Raw genomic sequence first — 22,829 nt, 5'->3', positions numbered from 1 at the left:
TATGTGTGTGTGTATATGTTTGTGTGTATGTATATGTGTGTGTGTGTATGGGTGTATGTATATGTGTATATGTGTGTGTGTGTGTGTGTGTGCATGTATGTGTATGTGTGTGTATATATGTATGTATATATTTATCAGTCTGGCGAGTAAACAAAAAAAATTTACTAGCCAATGGCGATTCAATTGCCAAGGTGTTCGTAGAGGGCTGTGAATACTTTAAATCATTAAAGAGAGACTGACATTTTCTTTGCATTAAGATTATGATAGTTAAGCAAGTTGTCATGAAAATGTCACAACTCTAAAACAAAAATCTAAACATCGTATTTCACAACAAAACCACTGGTCCATTTCTTTGCATTATGCCAATTTCATGATGAATAGGCTTATTTTCCCATCAAAATCCACAAAGCATTTCACATTCTTTCTCATGACTGTAATAGTCAGTCACAAGATTCTCTTTACTGTATTAGTCAGTTATAGTGCTGCATTCAGGACAACCAATACTATGAAGCAATGCTTTAATTTAGATAAGCATAAATGAAAGGTAGAACAATATCATGATTGGGCTGATTTTGGATTACAGTAATGAGAATCAGAGGATTTTCTAACAAACTATTTTATTTAAGCAAAGCATAATTGTCGTATTCAATTCCTTTAATTAAATGAAGAGATAGGACTTGGACATGTTCTTGACAGCTCTTATGAGATTCACTCTATTTGTGCATGTCAGTGCAGCTCTATAAACATAAACTTGGGCAGTTTAAGCATTCAAATTCATACTGTGGTTTTTGGGACTCATTTCTGGACACATAAAGACAACAGTTGGCTAGTCCTGGGAATCAGTGTCTGGCCTCAAACCAACAGCTGGCTGAGAGTTGCAGGAATGAGTCGCTCGTGCTCTGGTGCTCAGGCGCGAGACAAAGACGGGATCCACCTATATGGCCTACATATTATTATGATTACAGGTCATCTGCGCAGTGAAACAATCCCCCTACTAACGACAACTTACAAGGCTGGGGTGTCATGGGAAAATACATATTTAAATGCAATTTGGCATTCATTTCACATGAGCATGAACCATATTTTCTGGCAGCGTGCATGGCTGCTGGCACGCGCGAGCCGCAGATCCGCATGCAATGACCTATATTTCATACTATGGAGGTTAATGCATGACTAACATGAATGCGGTGCGTTTTGGGGTTGAATACAAGGACAATCCCTGACTAACTTACCTTAGATGAACGTCGTTAATAACGCTGTGATTGTTAGCCCTGCTAAAGACGCGAATGCATGATCCATGTGCTTTCGCTCAGAACCTCACAGCATCCTTAATCACATTCATGGATTATATGAAAAATAAAATTACCTTTCTCCGTATTGGGCCCCGGAGTCGATCTATGTTATTTATAATCGCCTTTGATACCGAGAAGAGACTCGGCGTTGTGTTTTGTTAGAAAGGGGCTGGTCCTGTTCATATAGCCCCTCCCACATGACGGCGTAAGGCGTGTCTCACACTGTAATGGGCGGGGTCTAGAGTTTCTTTAAACACACAGTGCATTTTTTAAATAAATGAAATTAATATTTGTACAGTGATTGAGAGGAACGCCGACATCAAATGGGCCATGCAAAAATATCCGAACAGTAAGTGAACATGAATTTGAAGAGAACATGAACATGAAGTGAATTTCTGGTTGGAGCAATGTTGTCATTTTTGCCATAGGAAAACTGTCAATATATTAAAACATCGTCTGGATGTTTCTTGTTTTTGTTTTTTCCTCCTCTTATCAAAATGTTTCAAACTGAACATATTTTATTTTAAGAAATCAATTGAAAGTTACAAAATGTTGAAACAGATATGTTAGACAAATAAATATTTAAATACAACAGTAGCACTAAAGAAAGAAAGAAAGAAAGAAAGAGAGAAATCCATAAAATTAAGAGTGTTCTCTTAAAGTGTATCAGACTCTTGAAGAGTATCAGTCTCTAGTCAAAGTAAGTTAGATTTTGGTTTTGCACATATTTGTTGGTGAATATATTATTTGGCATGCAGACTCTGGAAGGTCATACTCCATCATCTGGCTTCTTTAGCTTAAACCCAACAAATTTTCTTTGCAATACTGGTTACTGACATTACACAAATGAGCTAGTATTAGAAATAGAGTTGATAAAGGAATCTGTGGCGTTTCGTGGTTGCTGTTGTTTTGTTGTCTCACTTTAGAACATTACATTCTGTTTAATAAATGACAGAAATCTGTATGTGATGGCTTCAAATTGTAAAAGATGGTTTAATAGTGTCTAATATTGAGAGGATCATACTACTGAAGTCCATCTCCTTAAATTACAAGACAAGCATATTTATAAATGTCACAAAAGTTCCAAAGATATTGCATAACATGTATTTAAAGAACTGTATCTTTTGCATTGGCAATAAAAGTGGACATATTTCATATCTTTTCTGCGACCAATACTATCTGTATCTGTTTTGAAGTATGAAATATATTGACATTTCAAATAAACCAACTAACATTCACTGCAAAGTTTAAACCCCATTCTTTCCTACAATACATAGTTTTTATACAAGCCTACATTTATGCATATTTATGTTTCTTTTTTTACTTTCTGCTCAATTCAATTTTGGTGTTGGTATATTGTTATACTGCCACTCCACACATATACTGTACTGGCTGACTGTGCTGACTTAAATGCCGTTAAAGTACTTGCTAATCTTAGGGCATAAAAAATGCTCATTGGCATTTTTTTTTCTTTGAGTAATAATAATACAAACTACTTTATATTGTTCGCCATATCTGTGAATACAATTAAATAAAACAAAAAGAGTATACATATTACAATACAACTATGTAGACTGCTATTAGTCTCATTGAGTTTCCCCTCAATCACAACTGCATGCTGTTCATTACCCTCTATCATCTACCTATAGTATAACTGACAATCAGTTAGTGGAACACTGACAAGCAGTCGAAAAACCTCTGCTAAGTGCTATTATAAAACAGAATTGGCACTTGTACTTCTCAACAATTTTGGCTCAAGATGAAAACATGATGTTGTGGATTATAAACAGTAATGTAAGAGGCATTTGTAAATTATTTTGTAGTGTATATGGGAAACGTGCTAATTTGCATTGAGCACTACAGTGTCACTCCCATAATTTTAATAATAAACTTAATATACAAACTAATGCATATGATAGAAATATCATGCTTTAACTGATGACAGACTCATCTAAATTCCTTTTAAGATGCATGAAAGGGAAATGAAGATAAGCGGGCTCACATCCTATGTTGTGTGGGTTCCAAAAATAGAAGAGCATGGATAGATTCAGTTGCTATGGTAATAATATTAGCTCAGAGTAGCCTAATTATCGAGGTTTTAAAAGGCGTAGGAAGATGCCACTAGATGTCTCTGTTTGCTCATTGAGTCACTACTGGAAACTGCTCTGGCTTGTCCCTTGTGTCAATGAATCATTTCCAGCTTCGTCTACCCCAGGAGTCAGGAACAGAATAGAAAAACAGGTGCACACACACACACTGGTTTGCTATCCTTGTGGGGACTCTCCATAGGCGTAATGTTTTTTTGTTTTTGTTTTTTTACTGTAGAAACCGTATTTTCTTTCACCCTACACCTAAACCTACCCCTTACAGAAAACATTCTGCATTTTTACATTTTCCAAAAAAAAAACTAATTCTGTATGATTTATCAGTTTGTTTACCCATGGGGACCTCAATTTAGAACTCACATAGAACTCAGTACTGGATTTATTTATTTATATATATATATATATATATATATATATAAACTGCTTGTTGAGCGTTTAGTGATTCTAACCGAAACGTCTTTGATTGACCATTGCGTTCAAGAAATCAACAGATTTCACATTGTAAACCGAAACCTTTGACGGTCTGTGAGAGCGCGACTAACACAACATCAACATGACATCAAAGTATCGCGAGAACAATTCAAAAGCATAAAGAGTCGTCTGCTCTTCTAACACTCTTGCGGTACTTTGATGTTATACGCCAAAAGGTCTGGACAGCGCCTATGCATCTTAAACAAGCCTATTTACAACTTGCATAATTGTGACGTCACTGAGACTGGTTGCGTGCATTTGACCGCTTGTCCGTGTTCCACTCGGAGTGCACACGCAGAAAGCATCTGTCAGTAACACATTCAGTTCTCTTTCGTAGCTTATTGCACTTTTATTAGTACTTTTTAACATCAAACACATCCTGCTTTTTAATTTATCATTCATCCGTTTTTATTTATTAATAACTTCAAAAAAGCCCCTCCCAGTGAAAGCTGCATTGACTATCATGGATAAATATGACACATTTAGCCTGTAGAACATAAAAGGTCTGTGCGGCAAAAGCTAAAGTAGCTACACTGTGAATCTATGTTTCGAAATGTCTCTTTGCACAGCAGAGCGCCATTTCAATAAAAGGATAATTTTCAGTCCAGTCTCTTTTTATATATAGGCTCATTTAAAATGGTCACTGCTGTTCTAAAGAGATCTTTCTTTTCATCATTACCACAAACAAGCTACATAGATATAAATCTTTGGGAATATGTCACGCCTGGACATATTTGACTCTTCAGTTGGGATAGGAAATGTTTCAGGTCAACCTACACATTTCCGTCATGACTGAACAGTTCTATTTTAGAAATCACCTTTGTCTCAAAACTTTGAACAGGTTGTTTGGCCACTGGTGCATTTGATAAATACACTTTGTTGGCTTGAATTTCAATGATTTGGCGAGATAAAGTTGTTAGTTAAATAAAGCTGTTGGGCTGAATGGAATGGCGGTGGAAATGATATGCAGTCACTACAGTGAGACGGTTGCCGCTGGATTACACAATGAGCTTTACTGCGGTAATGAGCGAGCAGATGCAAAGATACAGCCAGCTCAGCGTATTGTTCTCATGGCAGTGCACAGTATTTGTGCTGATATGTAATTACTGCCTGTCACCCCTGCGTACAGTTTGACAAGAGCAGACTGGCAGGGCATCTGTGTTGCCCACACAGGGGTTTCTACTGGAACTCACATCGCAAGGACAGTGTGTCCAGCCGCTATTAGTGCTGTTCCTGTTTTCCTCAGGCATCAGCTAATTTGGATCTCGTCTTCTTTTGGATGCATGATGTGCTGGTACTTTTGTATCATTCATTTTTATTTTAAAAGGCCCTATCTATTTTCAAGGTCCTATCTTCAAAAAACTTTAGGAATACAGAGAATTTAGTCTTTATACACTAAAATAAATCACTGTATCATGATTGCAAAGACATAAATGTAAATACAAACATTTTTAAAGCAAAATATTTTGTACAAAATAACTTTGCATTTAGGTTACCGTACTATCTATCTATCTATCTATCTATCTATCTCGTGAAGTAGCCTATTGTACGTTTCTCAGTAAAGTTTGAAGGTAGTTTGAAGCACTCATCCAAATAACAGCAGACTAAATGCAGTCAACAGAGGGCGCACTGGAGCCTATGTCTGTTGCAGGATCCTGGCGACTCCAAATGGCCATAATTAATAGCAATTATGTGGCTCAGTCATCGCCCCATCAACAGCACATTTTAGTGTATTTTCAGTCAGTTGTGAATTAACATGCTAATAGCAAAGAAAATTAATTAATTACATAACTGCGATGCGAGAATGCAATGTCCATACATGGATTTAAGCTCATGGTACATGTTCTGGGTAGATGTTTTTTTTAGCTATAAGAGACAGTAGGACGGAGACGGTCCATTAGTAAATTAATAGAGAGAGATAAATCATCACACTAATTATGGCGGCTGTAGTAACGCATTCTAGTTCAATCCCAGTTTTGAGACGTTTTGATAGAAGTGGAAGCCCCGCCTTACATGTAAATGTAAGTGAGCCAAAGGTAAATGTTCAGGTAAATGAGCCAAACGCACTTTTTGGGGAAAAATCCCGCCCAGTTAAAAGAACGAATCTCATTTTTATAGCTGTCTGCCTGTTTGTAATAAATTCTATTTCTATTTAATGTTTCAGTCTTGCCCCAATTAAGAAGCTAGATTGGCACTAAACTGGAGTGTAAAATCTCTACCATTGGTTGTTAACGAGATGATTGCCAAGAACTGACTCACCTTAAAATTGATCTTTGTTGTGTATGCAGACGGCAAGTCATTTGTTTACAACACTGTTATCTATTAATGTAGAATGTAACACAGGGGTGCCCAAACTCGGTCCTGGAGGGCCGGTGTCCTGCAGAGTTTAGCTCCAGCTTGCCTCAACACACCTGCCTGGAAGTTTCTAGTATGCCTAGTAAGACCTTGATTAGCTGCTTCAGGTGTGTTTGATTAGGGTTGGAGCTAAACTCTGCAGGACACCGGCCCTCCAGGACTGAGTTTGGGCACCCCTGATGTAAACTAAAGCCTTTATGACTATAGACAAAGTTTCTGCAGTTTTCAGCAGTCTCACGAGATTCCAATTTATCTTACAAATCTAATTTACAAAAATAAATGGGAAATTCACAAACAAGTCTGAATGAAATCAATTCATCCTTGTAAATAGATGGTGTGTTGGGACTTTCAGAAGAAATGTAATGTAACTTTGTAGGTTGGCACTGGATTATAGGTCATTTTATGTAGAAAAACTAGTATTGATCAGTCTTGCAAAGTAAAATTAATTACATTAAAGACCTAATGACAAGAAGCAAGCTGTTTTGAGAATCCAATGCAGTCATTTATTTTGCCACATGAGAGATGACTGTTGATTTATATAGGGAATGTATATTAACTCAGCATATAGCTGTGGTAAAAGGTACGGAAATGGTCAATACTGGAATACTAGCTGGTTTGTAACGTTGGAAAACTTGATTCACATGAGACCCTCAACAAAATACATTGTTATCTTTTAATACATTGTTAAGCTTTATTGCTGTGAAGCATATTTATGCTGTGATCTGAAGCAGAGCTGACTGATGTTTATTAGTAAAGAGCCCTTGTGAAAATGTTAAAGTGTCTTACTGCAGTAAGTGACAGTGAGCTTGATTTACACTAACAGCCCTATAGTCAGTGTACTTTAGTTAGTTAACATTTTGGCACACAAGGATTTCGAGAGTGCTTGTCAGAGAAAAGCTGAATACAAGCAATTTCAAGTTGTGTAGGCATAGCAGAGAGGAACTGTTAGTATGAAATGAGCTTATGCAATAAGTTATTATAATAGCGGCATTATGTCACAAAATGTGGACTCTTTAAAGTGAGGAAGACCGTGAGGGTGTAGGGTGCCATTTGGGACAGGGCCACAGATGACTTTCCTGAGAAAAATCCTTCAGCACTCTCACAAGCGTATCAACATGTGTTCACAATTGCTTTGATACCAACACAATATAATAATACTCAATATACAATCTAAAATGATTGTGATTTTGACTGTAAAAGACAGTATAAAATTGCTGCAGTAAAAACCTGTTCATTGGTCAATGGTATTGCCTTACTCTTTACAATTAAAAACTATAATAGAGCTAATAATACATTTCAGAGTAATTTTACAGTAAAAGACTGTTAAATGTAGTTTTTGAAAGTAAAAAAGAACATCATCTGTCCTGTGTGACAGCTCACATTTGATGGATTTTTCACTGTTTCTTCTTATTATAATTTTTTTCTTTTCAGTTATGTAAATAAGGGTTTTGTTACATTCTACAGTTAAAATAATGTTTACTGCGTTGTTTAAGTGTTATGTTTCCATGATGGCATTTTGTATTTTTGAGTATGACACCGTGAACGTTAATGGCATATTTTAGTATTTATCTCAGCGTGTAAAAAAAAACTACTTATGATGAACTTTGATCAGGTGTCTTTCTGATTAATGAAATATACTGTGTTTAACTGTAAATTTTACAGTTACAGGTTACTTTTGACCTTTTTTACAGTACATGTTTGCAATTAAAGGTTAAAGATTTCAAATATTTTGAACCCAAATATTTCCCATAAGATTCTCTAAAGAACAAATGATTCATCCAAAGTAATTTTATAGCTTTGTATGCTTCCTATATGTCAGTAATTGACTCATTTTTGCATCTTAAAGGATTTTAAAAGAAACATTTGATACAAAAATGATATTTAAATGCAATAAATTACCTCCTGATCTAAGAACGATCAACCACTGAGTAATAACATTTTCCAAATATGCCAAAGAGGGCCACAGGAGATGGCGAGTAATTCTTCCCTCGCCGGATCCTGTCGAAGACCAATGATTTCAGTTCTTATTGAAATGCTGAGTAAACAGTGAGGATTAGCTGCCCTTTCATTTGAGCTGGGTGACAAAACTGCACTTGTTGCAGATTCGGTCTCCATGGCTCAATGTTGTCTCCATGTTAAGATCTCTACAGCTGATTTATACTCGAGTCTCAATAATATTTCAAGATGAACACTGGGCTGATGTAACTGGTTTACTTCACTATCCTTACATTTTTCATTTTAAAATCTTGTTGAAATGTATCAAATATGATGCTTTTGAGGAAGGTTTAGTTGTACATCACTCAATCATCATTTTATTGTATTGCATTATGTATCCAAAATAAAAACTACAGAGCTTTGATCATAAAACTAAACATTTAAATAGCATCTTACCAAAACATTATTGGGAGATATAAAACGGATATTTATATGTATTTTATGTAAGTAGTCTGCTATAAAATCTCATTTAAAAGCTATCAGAATATCATCTTTTCGGCCATAAAAACATCAGCAACTGCACCAAATTGCACATATATATATATTTTTTTAGTTTTGCTCCTCGAATGTATATCATACTATATAAGCCATAAAAAGCCTGATGTATCAAATACGACACTCAACAAAAATGTAAAATTATTTTTTTCCTCTTGTAATATTTTAGTTCGATAAACTGTTCCATTAAAAAAATCCTGACTATTATTTCTTAAGTCAGGCTTTACGGGTCCAAGCAGCAGTAAATAATTCACAATGAATTCGATTTCATACACTACTTAAAATTAGCTTGTCTCTATTAGACTACACAGATCTTTACTGGTAGATTTTTATTTATATAAGTACTATTCAAGTTCTGGCTCTTCAGAGCTGATTTTAGTTTTAGGAACTTCACAGCTCCATATTCAACAATACTCACCTCTGTGACGGTGAATCTGACAGCTACAGGTGACTACAGTGCTGAAGCATCAAAATCATAACAGATATGCCTACAACAGAATATAATCAAACATGCAGAATGTTAATAAAACAGAGAAAAGTATTTTGAAATTATTTTTTTCCCACTTTCTGTGACATTTATGCCCTGAGCACTGGTTAAAGGGTTAGTTCACTCAAAAAAATGAAAATTCTGTCATTAACTACTCGTCCTTGTGTTGTTCCAAACCCGTAAGACCTTCGTTCATCTTCAGAACACAAACGCGCGTTCACGACAGTACCATGACGCGAGCGTGTGGTGGCGCTATAAAGTCGTTATTTTTGTTTTCTTTGCGCAAAAAAAGTATCATCTTTTCGGCCATAAAAACATCAGCAACTGCACCAAATTGCAAATTGTTTTTTTTTTAAAGTCGTTATTTTTGTTTTCTTTGCGCAAAAAAAATATCATCTTTTCGGCCATAAAAACATCAGCAACTGCACCAAATTGCACTTTTTTTTTTTTTTTTTTTGGGCCTCTGAATAAAACTGAGGTGTTTTTTACGTAGCTTCGTAACTTTACAGTTGAACCACTGATGTCACACGGACTACTTTGTCGATAATCTTGGTACTTTTCTGGACCTTGAACGTGGTAGTTACCTTGCTGTCTATGGGAGGGTCAGAGAGCCCTCAGATTTCATCAAAAATATCTTAAATTGTGTTCCAAAGATGAACGGAGGTCTTACGGGTTTGGAACAACACGAGGGTGAGTAATTAATGACAGAATTTTCATTTTTGGGTGAACTAACCCTTTAATTTCTTCCCCTGGTCAACTGAGACTGGTTTTCTTTTAGCCATGCTGGAATATAACCTCCGACTTACCATTCTAAAAGTACTGTACATGGAATGTAGCAGCATCATTTTATTAATGCCGAGCGTGACATTGGTTCAGGTCAACCACCGTCCAGTGTTTGAAGGGAGTATGTCAGAAAGGATTGTGCGTCTCTAAGCTGCTCTCACTGAGAGCTGGACATCTGTCAGCCAGTATTACTATCACAATCCTAATGAAAAGCAGAGGTGAAGGGCAGTCCCATTATATCAGCAATCACCGGCCAGACGTCCTGATCGGTGTCTTATTGCAGTTGTCATTGCATACATAATCACAGACAAATTATCATGACAAATGAAGTCACAATATGGGAGAAACAGTGAGGCGGTGAATCAAAATGTCAAACAAATAAATAGTGATGACACATTGTGCTTGGCATTTACAACACAAATATTATCACAATATATACAGTATGTACACTGGGGTGCAAAAGTCTGAAACCATTTTAATAACTGTAGGCAAAACATAATAATAATACATTGAAATTCAAATAATAATGTTTTGATATAAAATGGAAAATATTTAAGATACACTAATACTAGGTTGCTAATCAAGTAATTCAATTTGTGACATATATATCATTGGAGCAAATACTAAGACTGTATGAAGTTCATGGACAATTTTTGCACTCAAATTGTTATGTTAAAATAATTTGTAATGAAAAAAAAGTTGAAAATTATTAATAAAAAGCTAAACATTTTCACAAGTGGTCGCAGACTTTTGAAGCCCACGTTGACTAATCACATCCTTGACAAATAAAAAATACATAAATAATTGAATATAATTGCATATATATATTTTTTTAAATCAAGAATGTGGGGAATCAAGTTGACTACATCATTTCCATTAATCGTATTGTGCAAACAGAGAACTGAGATATGATCTAGTTATTTATATTAGCAAACAAGATTCGAATGAATCATTCATCAAGGAGATGAATGCACATGAACAGACTAAGGACTATGGGGGGGAAACACATTCAATTTAATAATCAAATTACACAACGCTGAACTGGTTTTAATAAAAATTCATCAAAGAAATCTCCTGCACAAATAAATGAACTCAAAGAAAACATTACAGCAGAAACAATAATTAAAAAAGCATCTGAAAATAAATATGAAGATGATTTATCAATTCACTAAACACTTAATAATGACCAATAACGATTCGTGAAAAGTAATATACAGTATAAATTCATAAAGAAATCATTTAAATATATTATTTTATTGAAAACGTAGTATCTTTATGTACAGACTCTCATACATACATACATTTATACTATGGACGATGAAATTCCGCAGCCAAATAAAGAATTCTCAGTGAGTTGAAATTGTTCTCTCTTGATCTCTAAAAATAATGTACCAAATATCGTACCTAGTTCTCTTAGTGCCTCCTTCAGCTCATAAAACACAACTAGTATTGCAGCCTTTTAGGTAAACATTAAATACACTATGGAGAATATCAATATTGAATGATCTGATTCTGTACATTATTGCATCATCAGAGAGCTGCAGATGAGTACAGTCTCGTGACAAATAAGGATATCACAGAGAGATGAAAGGCCCACGGTTTTCCTAATACACAAAATATGTGTCTGATTTTTATGCTGAAAAGAGGAACCCGAACACATGTGGAGAAGAGAAATGCTGTGTTTCCTGTTAAAACGGAAAGAGCGGGCGCCACTGAAGTACTGGTGATTGAGCTTATTGACTACACGATACAAGACAGCACACAGGCCAAAAACTGCATCACAGGCTCCCTGACAACATCAAGCCGTTGACTGAACACGTACTGTCCTACAGTAAGATTTGGGATCGTTTCTGACAGCGCCTCAAGACATGTGCTTGTCTGGAGTTGGTTGGTTGGTTGGTTGAGTTGAAAAGGAAGACCATGATAATTCAAGTCTTTCAGGAAGCAGTTCAACACTTTTTCTTGTTTATTTTTAGTGTTTCAAATGCAAAAGCCCTCACAAAGACGACATCCTTCCTGGGTTTTGTGAGGATAAAGTTTGAATAAATACACCATTGTTTCAAGCATACAGCCGTAGCGTGGCATAGTTGGAGAAACGTCTGCTCCGATGTGGCCACTCGTTCAGTAAGGCGCAAACAAGATGGAGCCCGTGGTGGGTCGGATCGGTCCCGGAGCGGCGCGGAGAAAGGAGTGCGGAAGCGAGGCTGTCTGAAAGATGGAGGTGTTGGGACGAGCGTGGAGGGAGATGGACGGGACTGTGGTGGGGCAGAAGGGTGTGGAGAGGAAAGCCGGTGAAATAGGCTTCACCAAGTCGTTCTGCAGGGCGAGTTTGGCCTGGAGGAAAGAGAAAAAACACTGAATGACTTTGGCAGAGGAGGAAGAACAGTGTCTATGTCAATAACCAAATTAGGGCTGCACAATTAATCGAAAGGAAATTGATTTTATGGCCTAGAGCGAATAATAAACCACAAAAGCCTGAGATGTAATTAAATACTGAGACTGAGTGAATCTATTTTATAATATATATTACAGATTTGTGAAAATAATAATAACATTAGTTTAATACTTTACAAATTATAATGATTATTTTATTATTGTTACTATAATAATAATAATAATTATTATTATTATCATTATACATATTTTAATAGTTTACTGATAATAATAATATAATTAGACAACATAATAATAATAATAAATATTATATCTATAAATACAATTATTTTTATTTACTATAATAATAACAACAACAACAACAAAAATTGCAATTATTAATAACATTATTACTATTACTTTAATAAATAGTATTTTAGTAATAGAAGTATAATAGTAAATATTTTAATACTTTACTGTTAATCATCATCATCATCATTATTAATAGTTCAATACTCGGCAAATATGAATTATTGTTATTACTGATATTAGTGTTATAATTAACATTTGTATACTTTAAACATTTTTTATTAATTTTATTATAATTATTACTATTAATAATCATCATAATTTCACCAGGTTTAATACTTTTTATTATTACGTTAATAAATAGTATTTTTGTAATATAAGTATAATAGTAAATATTTAAATACTTTATTTTTAATCATCATCATCATAATTAATAGTTCAATACTCAACAAATATGAATTATTGTTATTGTTGATATTAGTGTTATAATTAAAATTTGAATACTTTAAACATATTTTTATTAATTTTATTATAATTGTTACTATTAATAATCATCATAATTTTACCAGGTTTAATACTTTGCTGATAGAAACAACAACAACAACAACAATAATAATAATAATAATAATTATTATTATTTATACATATTTTAATAGTTTACTACTAATAATAATATAATTAGACAATATAATAATAATAATAATCAATATTATAACTATAAATACAATTATTTTTATTTACTATAACAACAACAATAAAAATTGCAATTATTATTAATAACATTATTATTATTACTTTAATAAATAGTATTTTTGTAATAGAAGTATAATAGTAAATATTTTAATACTTTATTGTTAATCATCATCATCATCATTAATAGTTCAATACTCAACAAATATGAATTATTGTTATTATTGATATTAGTGTTATAATGAACATGTTAATTCTTTACAAAATATTTTTATTAATGTTATTCTAATTATTACTATTAATAATCATCATTATACTTTTACATATTTTAATACTTTGCTGATAAAAACAATAACAATAATAATAATAACAACAATAATAATAATAATTGTTGTTGTTGTTGTCTTGTGTAAAGTATTAAAATATTACAAGTCTTTTCTAGTGCAAGTCTATGGATAGTTTGGATAGTTTCAAATGGGATTTCTATAAATAATTCACAAATATGGCAAACAGAGAACAGGGAACACTTAGAAGAAAAAAAAGAAAAGAAATGTATTCCTATGTGACATTCTGAAGCTCGTCTGAGATAGCAAGAGTAAGCAAGGTAGGTGGAGCTTAGAGAAGGGCCAACTGTTCTACAACCAGTGAGTTGTTTCCAACATATTTTGCATAGAACTTGAAAAATGACAAGCGAGCATTAAGCCCTTGTGAAGCATTAGCATCCCAAAGAGGCATTTGTCAGCCTAGAAAGTGTGCAACAAACTCCTCACAGTACTGACACTTGAGATGCGAGTAACACTTGATGAAAGCGCTTGATTATAAAGAGCATAAATAATGCATTACTGCCAGAGAGCCGGAGCTCCGCTGCTGCTTGTTGTAAGGGCTGTATTTGGGTTTGGTGGGTTTGCCTGCCACTCTGTCCTTGTGCCGCCTGCTGGAGATATGCTGTGAAGAAAACCAAATTCATTACCATTGTAATGCAACTGAAACCCATTTGTGACCAAACTTAACACTGAACCGAATTATCAAAGCCTAAACTGCATAACATGAAGTACAACATGCAAATTTGGTAAGATCAAGCCACAGAATCACATTACTATTTATAGTGCTTTCATTATTCATCACTGTACGCGTTACGTTTGTTGTCAACTGCATAAATAAGGATCATGACAAATAAATCATTGCATGCAAACTGAACTTGAATACCTGCTTAAGCTGGATTTCTGAGTTGACGTGGACATCACAGATTTCACAATGAAACGTCTTGTTCTGTAAGCCTGAGCCTTTGCTCAGTTGTGTGGCCTGAACTTTGAGTTTGGACCCGGGTCTGGGGTACGCTTTAATGGGACCCGCTCCATTTCGTGCCTCCAGCATGGTTTTGTGCTTTGAACCTGATGAAACAGACAAAGTAGAATGTTTTCTCTGTCTTCACAGAAACAAATCTGTTTATTCAATGCAAACTAACACTGGATATTTGAATTATGTCAGTCGCTGACGTGCTTATTTTTATAGCTTTTACAAGGTTGTGGAATGGACTAGTACACTGTGATTTTGTTGTGGGTATAATATCAATATTATGGTTTCATTTGCATTTTATTGGCCACTGTGTTTACTAAAGACTCATTAGACTAATTATGTGTTTCTTCTTTGTGAGTATGAGAATATTAAGAGATGACAGTTCAAATGCAACAAAGGCATTAGTGTTGCTACTGTAGGTTTGATTCATTTTCATGAATCAGTTCGATTTGTGTTGAAGTGAATCAGTTTTTTATTGAATGAGCACTGTGCAATGTCCGACCTGACTGCACTGTATTCTATGTATAATCATTTTCTATTCTTAACGGTTTTAATTAATTTTAAATCAATTTTTAAATCATTTTAAAAGTTTAAACAGAAGGTTAAAGTAAGTGCTGTGAAGGTAAAGAGAATGTGGGCAAAGAAAGACAAGTTTGTTGGTTAATCAGTTGAAAGTAGGACCTCTGAGTTCTATTTGTTTGGTTTATGATGGTCAAAGTAGGGGGTGAAGTAGTGGAATAGTTCGGTATTTTGGGAGGATTTTCCACTTAGTGGGGAAGAGGTTGAACAAAGCTTGAGAATGTTTGTTTGTGTTAAGAGCACATTACTAACAGTAGGTTTTTAAATTCCTTGTTTTTATTGTTGTGATTATTATTATTATTTTAATGATTATTTTACTTCCTTTTATGTAAAGCACTTTGAAATTGCCATTGTGTATGAAATGTGCTATATAAATAAACTTGCCTTGCCTTGCCTTACAGACTGTTGTGTGACTGATTCAATGTTATTCAATGATTGCGGTTTATTAGTGTCATGCCCATAATTCTTCTAGAATTCTTCTTAATATTCACAGTGAAAAAAATATTTAACTACATTTTTATTGTGTTTTACATGCCTTTTTTTAATAAACTTACCAAAAATGAATGTTTGATTAAAATACTAGTTCTTCTGATGGAAAAAAAGACATAAATATGCAAATATCAAGACATATAGTGAATGTCGTCAAAAGCATGAAAAATATAATTAATATATTAATACTAGTCTGACTGCAGTGTGTCTGGATAATGTTTCTAAGGCAATTTCTTGCATGTGAAATATTTTAAAGCTGAGCATAACTAGAAGAAATGCATACTGACTACATAAATGTCCATGACTTTTTAATATTTGATTAGTTTCCATGACTTTTCCAGGCTTAGAAATTGCCTTTTTAAAATTCCACAATATCTCCAGGTTTTCCATGACCGTGGGAACCCCATTTTCCAGTTCTTCATACATTATCAATGATGAGCCTCACATCGCTACGCTGGGTTTGATTTATGTCTTAACTGCAAGTACATTTCCACACTCCCAAGCCTCGGAGGGTCACTCTATGAAACATTTATGATAAAGAAGAATGCATAACGCTGAGAAAGCCGTGGGAAAGACACTGCGATGCAGAGGCAGATGTTGGCCACACCTGTGTTGTGCGCCTCCAGCTGTGAGAGGGAGTTGACAGCCACTTTGCACAGCGAACAGTACAGGAGCTTCTTGGCTTTCTCCTCCTCGGACTCCGCGCTGGGCTCTGACGGGGCCGTTGGCAGCGCTGCTGGTTTGGAGGTGTTCTGCAGGGCCGCCGCGTGTCCTGTCGGCTCAGTGGGTGGGCTGGCATGCGCGGGTGCTGTCTTGAAAGGGCTGGGCACTAATGCCACCGCGGGCGCAGCGGGAGCACAAAGGGGCATAAAGGCTTGCGGGGAGGCAGGGACTTTGTGCGCAGCCAGCGGCGCTGCGCTTTTCTCTGGGAACATGAGAGAGAGAGAAAGAAACAAGGAAAGAGCAAATCTGACAGTTAGTGGTGAAGGGCTCAGCATGTTGTATTGTGCACTCACTGGCACATTTTTCAACTCCTTCCCGTCTATTTTTTCCAGTATTGTGGGTTAGGGTTTGATATAAGGCCGTTTGCTGCAAGGCAAGTGCTCTAGTTTCTATGTCAGAGGACTTAGGTGAAGAAGCAAGAACAGAGTGTATGTCAATAAAGAATTTAGGGCTACACATTTAATTGAAAAGAAAACAGATTTTATAAATTAGTGCGATTAATAAACCACAAAAGGCTGAGATGTAATTAAACATATAGGCTATAGTCTATATGCACGTTCTTCCTAGGTTTTATTGGTTTTTTTTTTTTTGGGGGGGGGGGAAAAACATTAAAAATAGTCAATTATAAGCAGAAACTCAAATGCGTTACACCAGTTCACCAAAATAAAAGCTTGAAGGTTTAATTGGACTTGAGTGAATGCATATAATAATAATAATAATAATATAGTTATTATTATTTAACACTTTTCAAATAAGAATAACTATATATATTTTTTTTTTACAAATTTTTCAACTCTATAGTCTACATGTACTTCTGAGGTTTAATGGATTTTTTAAAATAAAAAAAATTATAAAAGCTTGAGGGTTTAATTAGACTTGAGTGAATGCATATAACAATAATAATAGTAATAATAATAATAATAATAATAATTATTATTATTATTTATTATAATTTCAACACTTTTCAAATAAGAATATATTTTTAGTGCTGACAAATCGATTAAATCGCATCCAAAATAAAAGTCTGCATTTACGTAATATGTGCGTTTGTTCTATGTATATATAAATACACACACATACATACATGTACACATTTAAGAAACATTTACAGCAGATTTGACAGCACTAATATTTTAAAATTATTTTTACACATTTTTCAGCTCTATAATCTACATGCACCATGTACTTTTGAGAATTGAATTTTAGATTTGGAAAAAGAAGTATATTAAAAATAGTCAACTATAACTTTAAATGTTTTCCTTCATTTCACCAAAATAAAAGCTTGAGGGTCTAAAAGCATGTTATAATAATAATAATAATAATAATAATGATAATTATTCATTATTATTTTACTTTACAAATTGTTTTATTTATATATTTTTTAACTCCTTCCTGTCTGTTTTTTTTTCTTAACCTATTTGTGTGTTTGGGTTTGATACAAGGCCCTTCGCTGCATGCAAGCGCTCTAGTTTCTATGTCAGATGAGTTACACCGGGTCAGGCTCCTGCTCGGGTCCTGCGTGCTGTATAATAATAATAATAATAATAATAATGATAATTATTCATTATTATTTTACTTTACAAATTGTTTTATTTATATATTTTTTAACTCCTTCCTGTCTGTTTTTTTTTCTTAACCTATTTGTGTGTTTGGGTTTGATGCAAGGCCCTTCGCTGCATGCAAGCGCTCTAGTTTCTATGTCAGATGAGTTACACCGGGTCAGGCTCCTGCTCGGGTCCTGCGTGCTGTAATGTGACAGGATGTGACCCCTGGATCGCCCACCACCCTTACGCCCCTTGTCATAGCGTTACATGCAGCGGGAGGTCCTAAAAGCACTTGATGTCAGATGCCTGTACTCTCCACCCACTCTCTAACAGGCCTCTGAGGGAATACTCCGCTGCTTTATATGAATGTCACTCTCTGCTCGTGCTTTTTTTTTCTCTCCCGGAGGACTCAAAGCAGCCAGAACAGTCTAATGTTCCCCCGTACAGTGACATTACACCCGCTGACTCTAACCTGAACCTCTAGACTGGAACTGCTGCTCTTTTGCATTTTTTCTCTCTCTCCAAGTTTAAGTTTATATTTCAAATCTTCCAAAGCGTGGTAGGCAGACGTAGAGACATATGCCTCTTTGTTCTTGTTCTCAATATTTTTGCGGTAGGGATGTAACGGTATGAAAATTTCAATCGTGATTTATCGTGAAACCGGTAATCGTTCCATCCCTATTTTGCGGTGAGTCATAAAGAGCTTAGTGTAGCTGAATAAGAAAACAGATCAGAGATAAAGTACAACTATTTGGAAAGCTTTTCAAAACTAAAAGAAATACAGGCTCTGTTTCAAAACCTAGTAAGCTTTCTCAATGCCTACATAGGCCGCTGCTTTCTTAGCCAGTTTGGAAGACCCAAGATAGGCAGCAACTCTTCATAAAAAATCTAAAGCACACAAAGACAGCAGCACACACATATATTGGGTAAAACAGTCAATTTTTAATTAGATTAAACTTTAATTAATAGTTTTTGGTATTAAACTTAATTGACTAGAATTGAGTTACAGCAATATTTGTAAATCATTCCAGAAGCTCAAAAGGTTTGATTCCCAGGGAATGCAAATATAATATAATATAATATAATATAATATAATATAATTATATCTTGAATATAGCTCATAATAAATCAAAAGTTCAAAAGTTTTGGATTGGTAAAATGTTTTAATTAATGTTTTTTTTTAAATTTCTTATGCTCACCAAGACTGCACTTATTTACAGTAAATAAAAACAGTAAAACCTGTAATATTGGGAAATACAACTATTTTCTAATATATTTTTAATTTTAATTTTGTTCTGTGATGGCAAAGCTGAATTTTATCAGTGTCACATGATCCTTCAAAAGTAATTTCCCAGTATGCTCAAAAAACATTTCTTAATATTATTTATTTTAAAAACAGTTGGGCTGCTTAACATTTTTGTGGAAACAGTAATACATTTTTACAATATTCTATGTTGAATAGAAAATTCTAAAGATCAGCACTGAAAGTTTTATAATGTCTTTACTGCCACTTTTGATCAATTCAAATTGGTAGCATATACTGTAATTCTGACTTAGAATTTAGCTAAGAAAAGCGTTGGAACAAACCAATAATGCCCTAAAATACAGCCTACATAGGCAGCTCCCTAGGTTTTGGAACAGAGCCAAAGTGATAACAATTGGCACTTGTTGTTTGGATGCAGATCAAGCAGTGACCGCTATGTTGAAATGACCTTGCTCTATCCTTTCTGAGAAAGTCAGTGAGTGCGGAACCTTTCTTGGATCTTAAAAAACCCCAGAGCAATTACCGTGCGCACATAATCCAACACACCGAGTTCTGAAATATTACATAAAGCGGGCTCTTATGTAAAGCACTGGAGCTAGCAATTTTAATGATTTAGTGCTTGAAGTTTTCCCATGTAAACTAAATCTGACTGCATTGTGCGTTGCCAGGGTTCGGGGAGAGACGGCAACAGCAGCCCCCTTCCAGAGTCTCGGGCCGAGCTCAACGCCGCGCTAATACGACGGCGTGACAGCGAGGACCCATAAGCCATCTGTGAATCAGGCTGACATTCATTTGGCCTGATTTGCGCAAAGACACTGCATATCAATGAGGACCACCACTGCCTAATAAATGAGGCGCACCCAAATCTGTCTCCAGGTAGAGAACGAGCGAATTTGGAAAGTATGCACTGGCTCGGATTTGCACCCCGTAGGGCATGTGTCTTGGTACATCCCGGTCTTGATTCTTAATCAGACACAAGGGCCTGAAATTGAGTGGGTCACAGCGTGAAGCAAAGATCAGATGATTATGTTCTTTGAAATGGAACACAAATCTAATTCAGTCGAATCAAAGGCCAGGGAGAAAAAAAAAGAAAAAGAAAATAACATCCCAGCACGCATCCGACTGCCTGTTCCAATTCTGTATGCGCTTTCCATAATTAAACATTTAAAAGCAACTCAAAAACAGACAAAAAGATAATGTGCGGGAAACTCAATATGCAGGTAATGATGAAACAAGCAAACAGAGCTGTGGGAAAAGTGATCTGTTGTTAGCATGATAAAGCATATGGCTGATTACAGCCGCAGCAGGGCTGCACCTTACCTCGCACACGAGCAACCAGCACGTTTTTGAGCTTGACGGATGCCCCCGGTCATCCTAAATGGGCTTTTACAAGGATAAATACGACTACATACAGTACACACACACAAACACAAGCGCATAGATGGAGCGAAAACAGGGGTCAGGGTTAGAGCGGCGGGAAGAAAAGCATGGGAGTTAACACACACGGAGAGGGTAGGAGTGGAGAAAGAGGATGGGACAGGTGATGTGGAGCAAGAACAAAAGGAGCTATTAACCTGGTTGGTCAGAGCAGCTGGCAGTGACTGCAGTGCAGGAGGAAGTGGTGGTGGTGGTGGTGATTGTCTTAGCGCCGCTGTCCTGGGCGGCTGCACTTTTCTGCTTATTTTTCGTGGACTCCTGTGCTTTGAGCTTCTTGGCATGTTTACTGCCTTTGTAGTGTGCCTCGGCTTGGCTCTACAAAGGAGAACAAATGAACCATCCAATCAGGCTCATTTCTCACACAAGCATCTACCATCATGGACTGCAATCACACACACACACACATCTCAAACGTGCTTTCAATAGCAGGCACTGTTCCAATCAAGGTAACGATGAGATTGAGATGAACGCATTTTCCAGAGCCTAAGAAATAGAGCCGGACACTGTTTGTTTGGAGGGAATTGATTGTCAATGGAGAAAACTAAATGGGCGTCGATAGCCGGCACTCACTGAGGCCGTTAATGGAGAGTTTACTCATATCTTAGTTCAACTTCCAAGTGAAGATTTAAAGGGAAAATGACTACTTCACACTTAAACAGACCGAGATGGAGCGGGAGAGAGAGAGAGTGCTTATGAGGGATTAGGATCCTTTGAATATCTGACTGCTAAGAATTAGGAGCTCAATTTCTCATTTTTATGACATCAAAAGTGACAAAATCCCAAAAGGGACCTGCAGATGGATTTTCTCTCCAAACGCTGATACTCTGTCACGTTTACTAACTGCAAGTTTAAGGGATTTCTGACAGTGCCGGGAAAAGCCAGACAGCACTGCTCATGGATGTTTTTACTGCAGATTATTTAAAGTTTGGGGTATTCCAGGTGTTTAAATAGCAATTACAGGAATGTCACTGCTTTGTATTAATTATTGTCCTTCAGTAATGAGATACAAACATTTAAATAATAGGATTTTTATTATAAATCACAGAAGAAAGTTCTCAGGTAAGAGCCGTTTACACTGACAGAGACTGTTCTCAGAACAACAATGAATGCGAAACATAAAATAAAGAAATATTATTTATAAATAATTATTTAATTATATATACTGTATGTTAATGTTTCAAATAAATACATAAAATGTTTATTATAAATATATTTCTATATAACAATAAAATATACATTAAAATATTCTGAAATACATCATATTTATTTCATAATTATGGCTTTTAAATAAGCAAATAAAATTTATTTATCTATTTATTGGTGCCGACAGTCAGTTCAATCGCTGTCAGTCTGAACACACTGTTACTGAACCTGTATTTGGGGGACTTGGATTTAATAATTCAGTGATTTCAGAACAGTATTGGATGTGCCTCTATTGAAAGAAACATATTAACTTCACTAGTTAATACATATATACATTTGATCAAAACAAACGCACAAACAGACAGACAAAAGAATATCTATAACAAAGCATGCGGCTAACAGCATGTCGCAAAGGTGCTGTGATTAAAGAGGGGTCAAAGTTCTTTTCTTTCTCTTTTCTGTCGTAAAGACATAATGGCCGCAGTTCACTTGTGATCTTGTGAATGTGTGTTGAACCATCTGAGCCAGAGCTGGAAAAACTCGAAATATGACCAGATAGAAGAAAGAGAGAGACAGACCAAGCGAAAATGAGGTGCGTAATGTCCGTCGAACCAACAGCACAGATTGCTTGTTCAAGTGACAGGCATGAGAGTCATAATGACACACGGGACACTGCTGCAGACAGTGACAGGAGAGAATGATGTGACGGCGTTTTGTCTTCTCTGCACTGTGCAAATGTTAGCAGCTCCTGTGACCTGGATTAAGTGCACTTGACATTTATAAATTGACTTTCTCCCAAGCTAAGTGTGTGCGTCCATTTTAATATTTACAAAAACATCCACACTCTGACTGTAATTTCAGTCTTTATAACATCAAGTGTCTTCCAGCGTAGTTCTAGCAATCATGGGGCCTCATTCATGGAACACGAGCAGCACGAATTTCTCTGGAAATTGTTTTAAACAGCCCTCTACGGACACCTTGGCAATCGAATTGCCATTG

The 22,829-nt window shown here is 35.5% G+C and overlaps 2 protein-coding genes across 7 annotated transcripts in view; both read right to left on the bottom strand.

Annotated features, from left to right (window-relative positions):
* The window catches only part of LOC107717006 (SEC14 domain and spectrin repeat-containing protein 1), a 52,863-nt gene extending 51,388 nt beyond the window's left edge, over positions 1-1,475 (bottom strand). For all 3 annotated transcript variants that reach the window (XM_016523651.1, XM_016523650.1, XM_016523652.1), the window contains exon 1: positions 1,367-1,475. The gene's annotated coding sequence lies outside the window, so the exon portion shown is untranslated. The remainder of the gene's footprint in view (positions 1-1,366) is intronic.
* A 9,596-nt stretch (positions 1,476-11,071) lies between these two features.
* Positions 11,072-22,829, bottom strand: part of znf385b (zinc finger protein 385B) — a 139,096-nt gene continuing 127,338 nt past the window's right edge. For all 4 annotated transcript variants that reach the window (XM_016523648.1, XM_016523646.1, XM_016523647.1 and 1 more), the window contains 5 exons: positions 20,825-21,002; positions 16,327-16,644; positions 14,562-14,746; positions 14,199-14,300; positions 11,072-12,317 (listed from right to left, as the gene is read on the bottom strand). In XM_016523648.1, coding sequence (XP_016379134.1) covers positions 12,105-12,317; positions 14,199-14,300; positions 14,562-14,746; positions 16,327-16,644; positions 20,825-21,002 — 996 coding nt within the window. In that variant the 3' untranslated portion in view covers positions 11,072-12,104. The remainder of the gene's footprint in view (positions 12,318-14,198; positions 14,301-14,561; positions 14,747-16,326; positions 16,645-20,824; positions 21,003-22,829) is intronic.

The sequence above is a fragment of the Sinocyclocheilus rhinocerous genome, unplaced genomic scaffold, assembly GCF_001515625.1.
Source record: "Sinocyclocheilus rhinocerous isolate Xijiao unplaced genomic scaffold, SAMN03320098_v1.1 scaffold1802, whole genome shotgun sequence".
Lineage (NCBI taxonomy): Eukaryota > Metazoa > Chordata > Actinopteri > Cypriniformes > Cyprinidae > Sinocyclocheilus > Sinocyclocheilus rhinocerous.
This window is presented reverse-complemented; position numbering and strand designations above follow the sequence as displayed.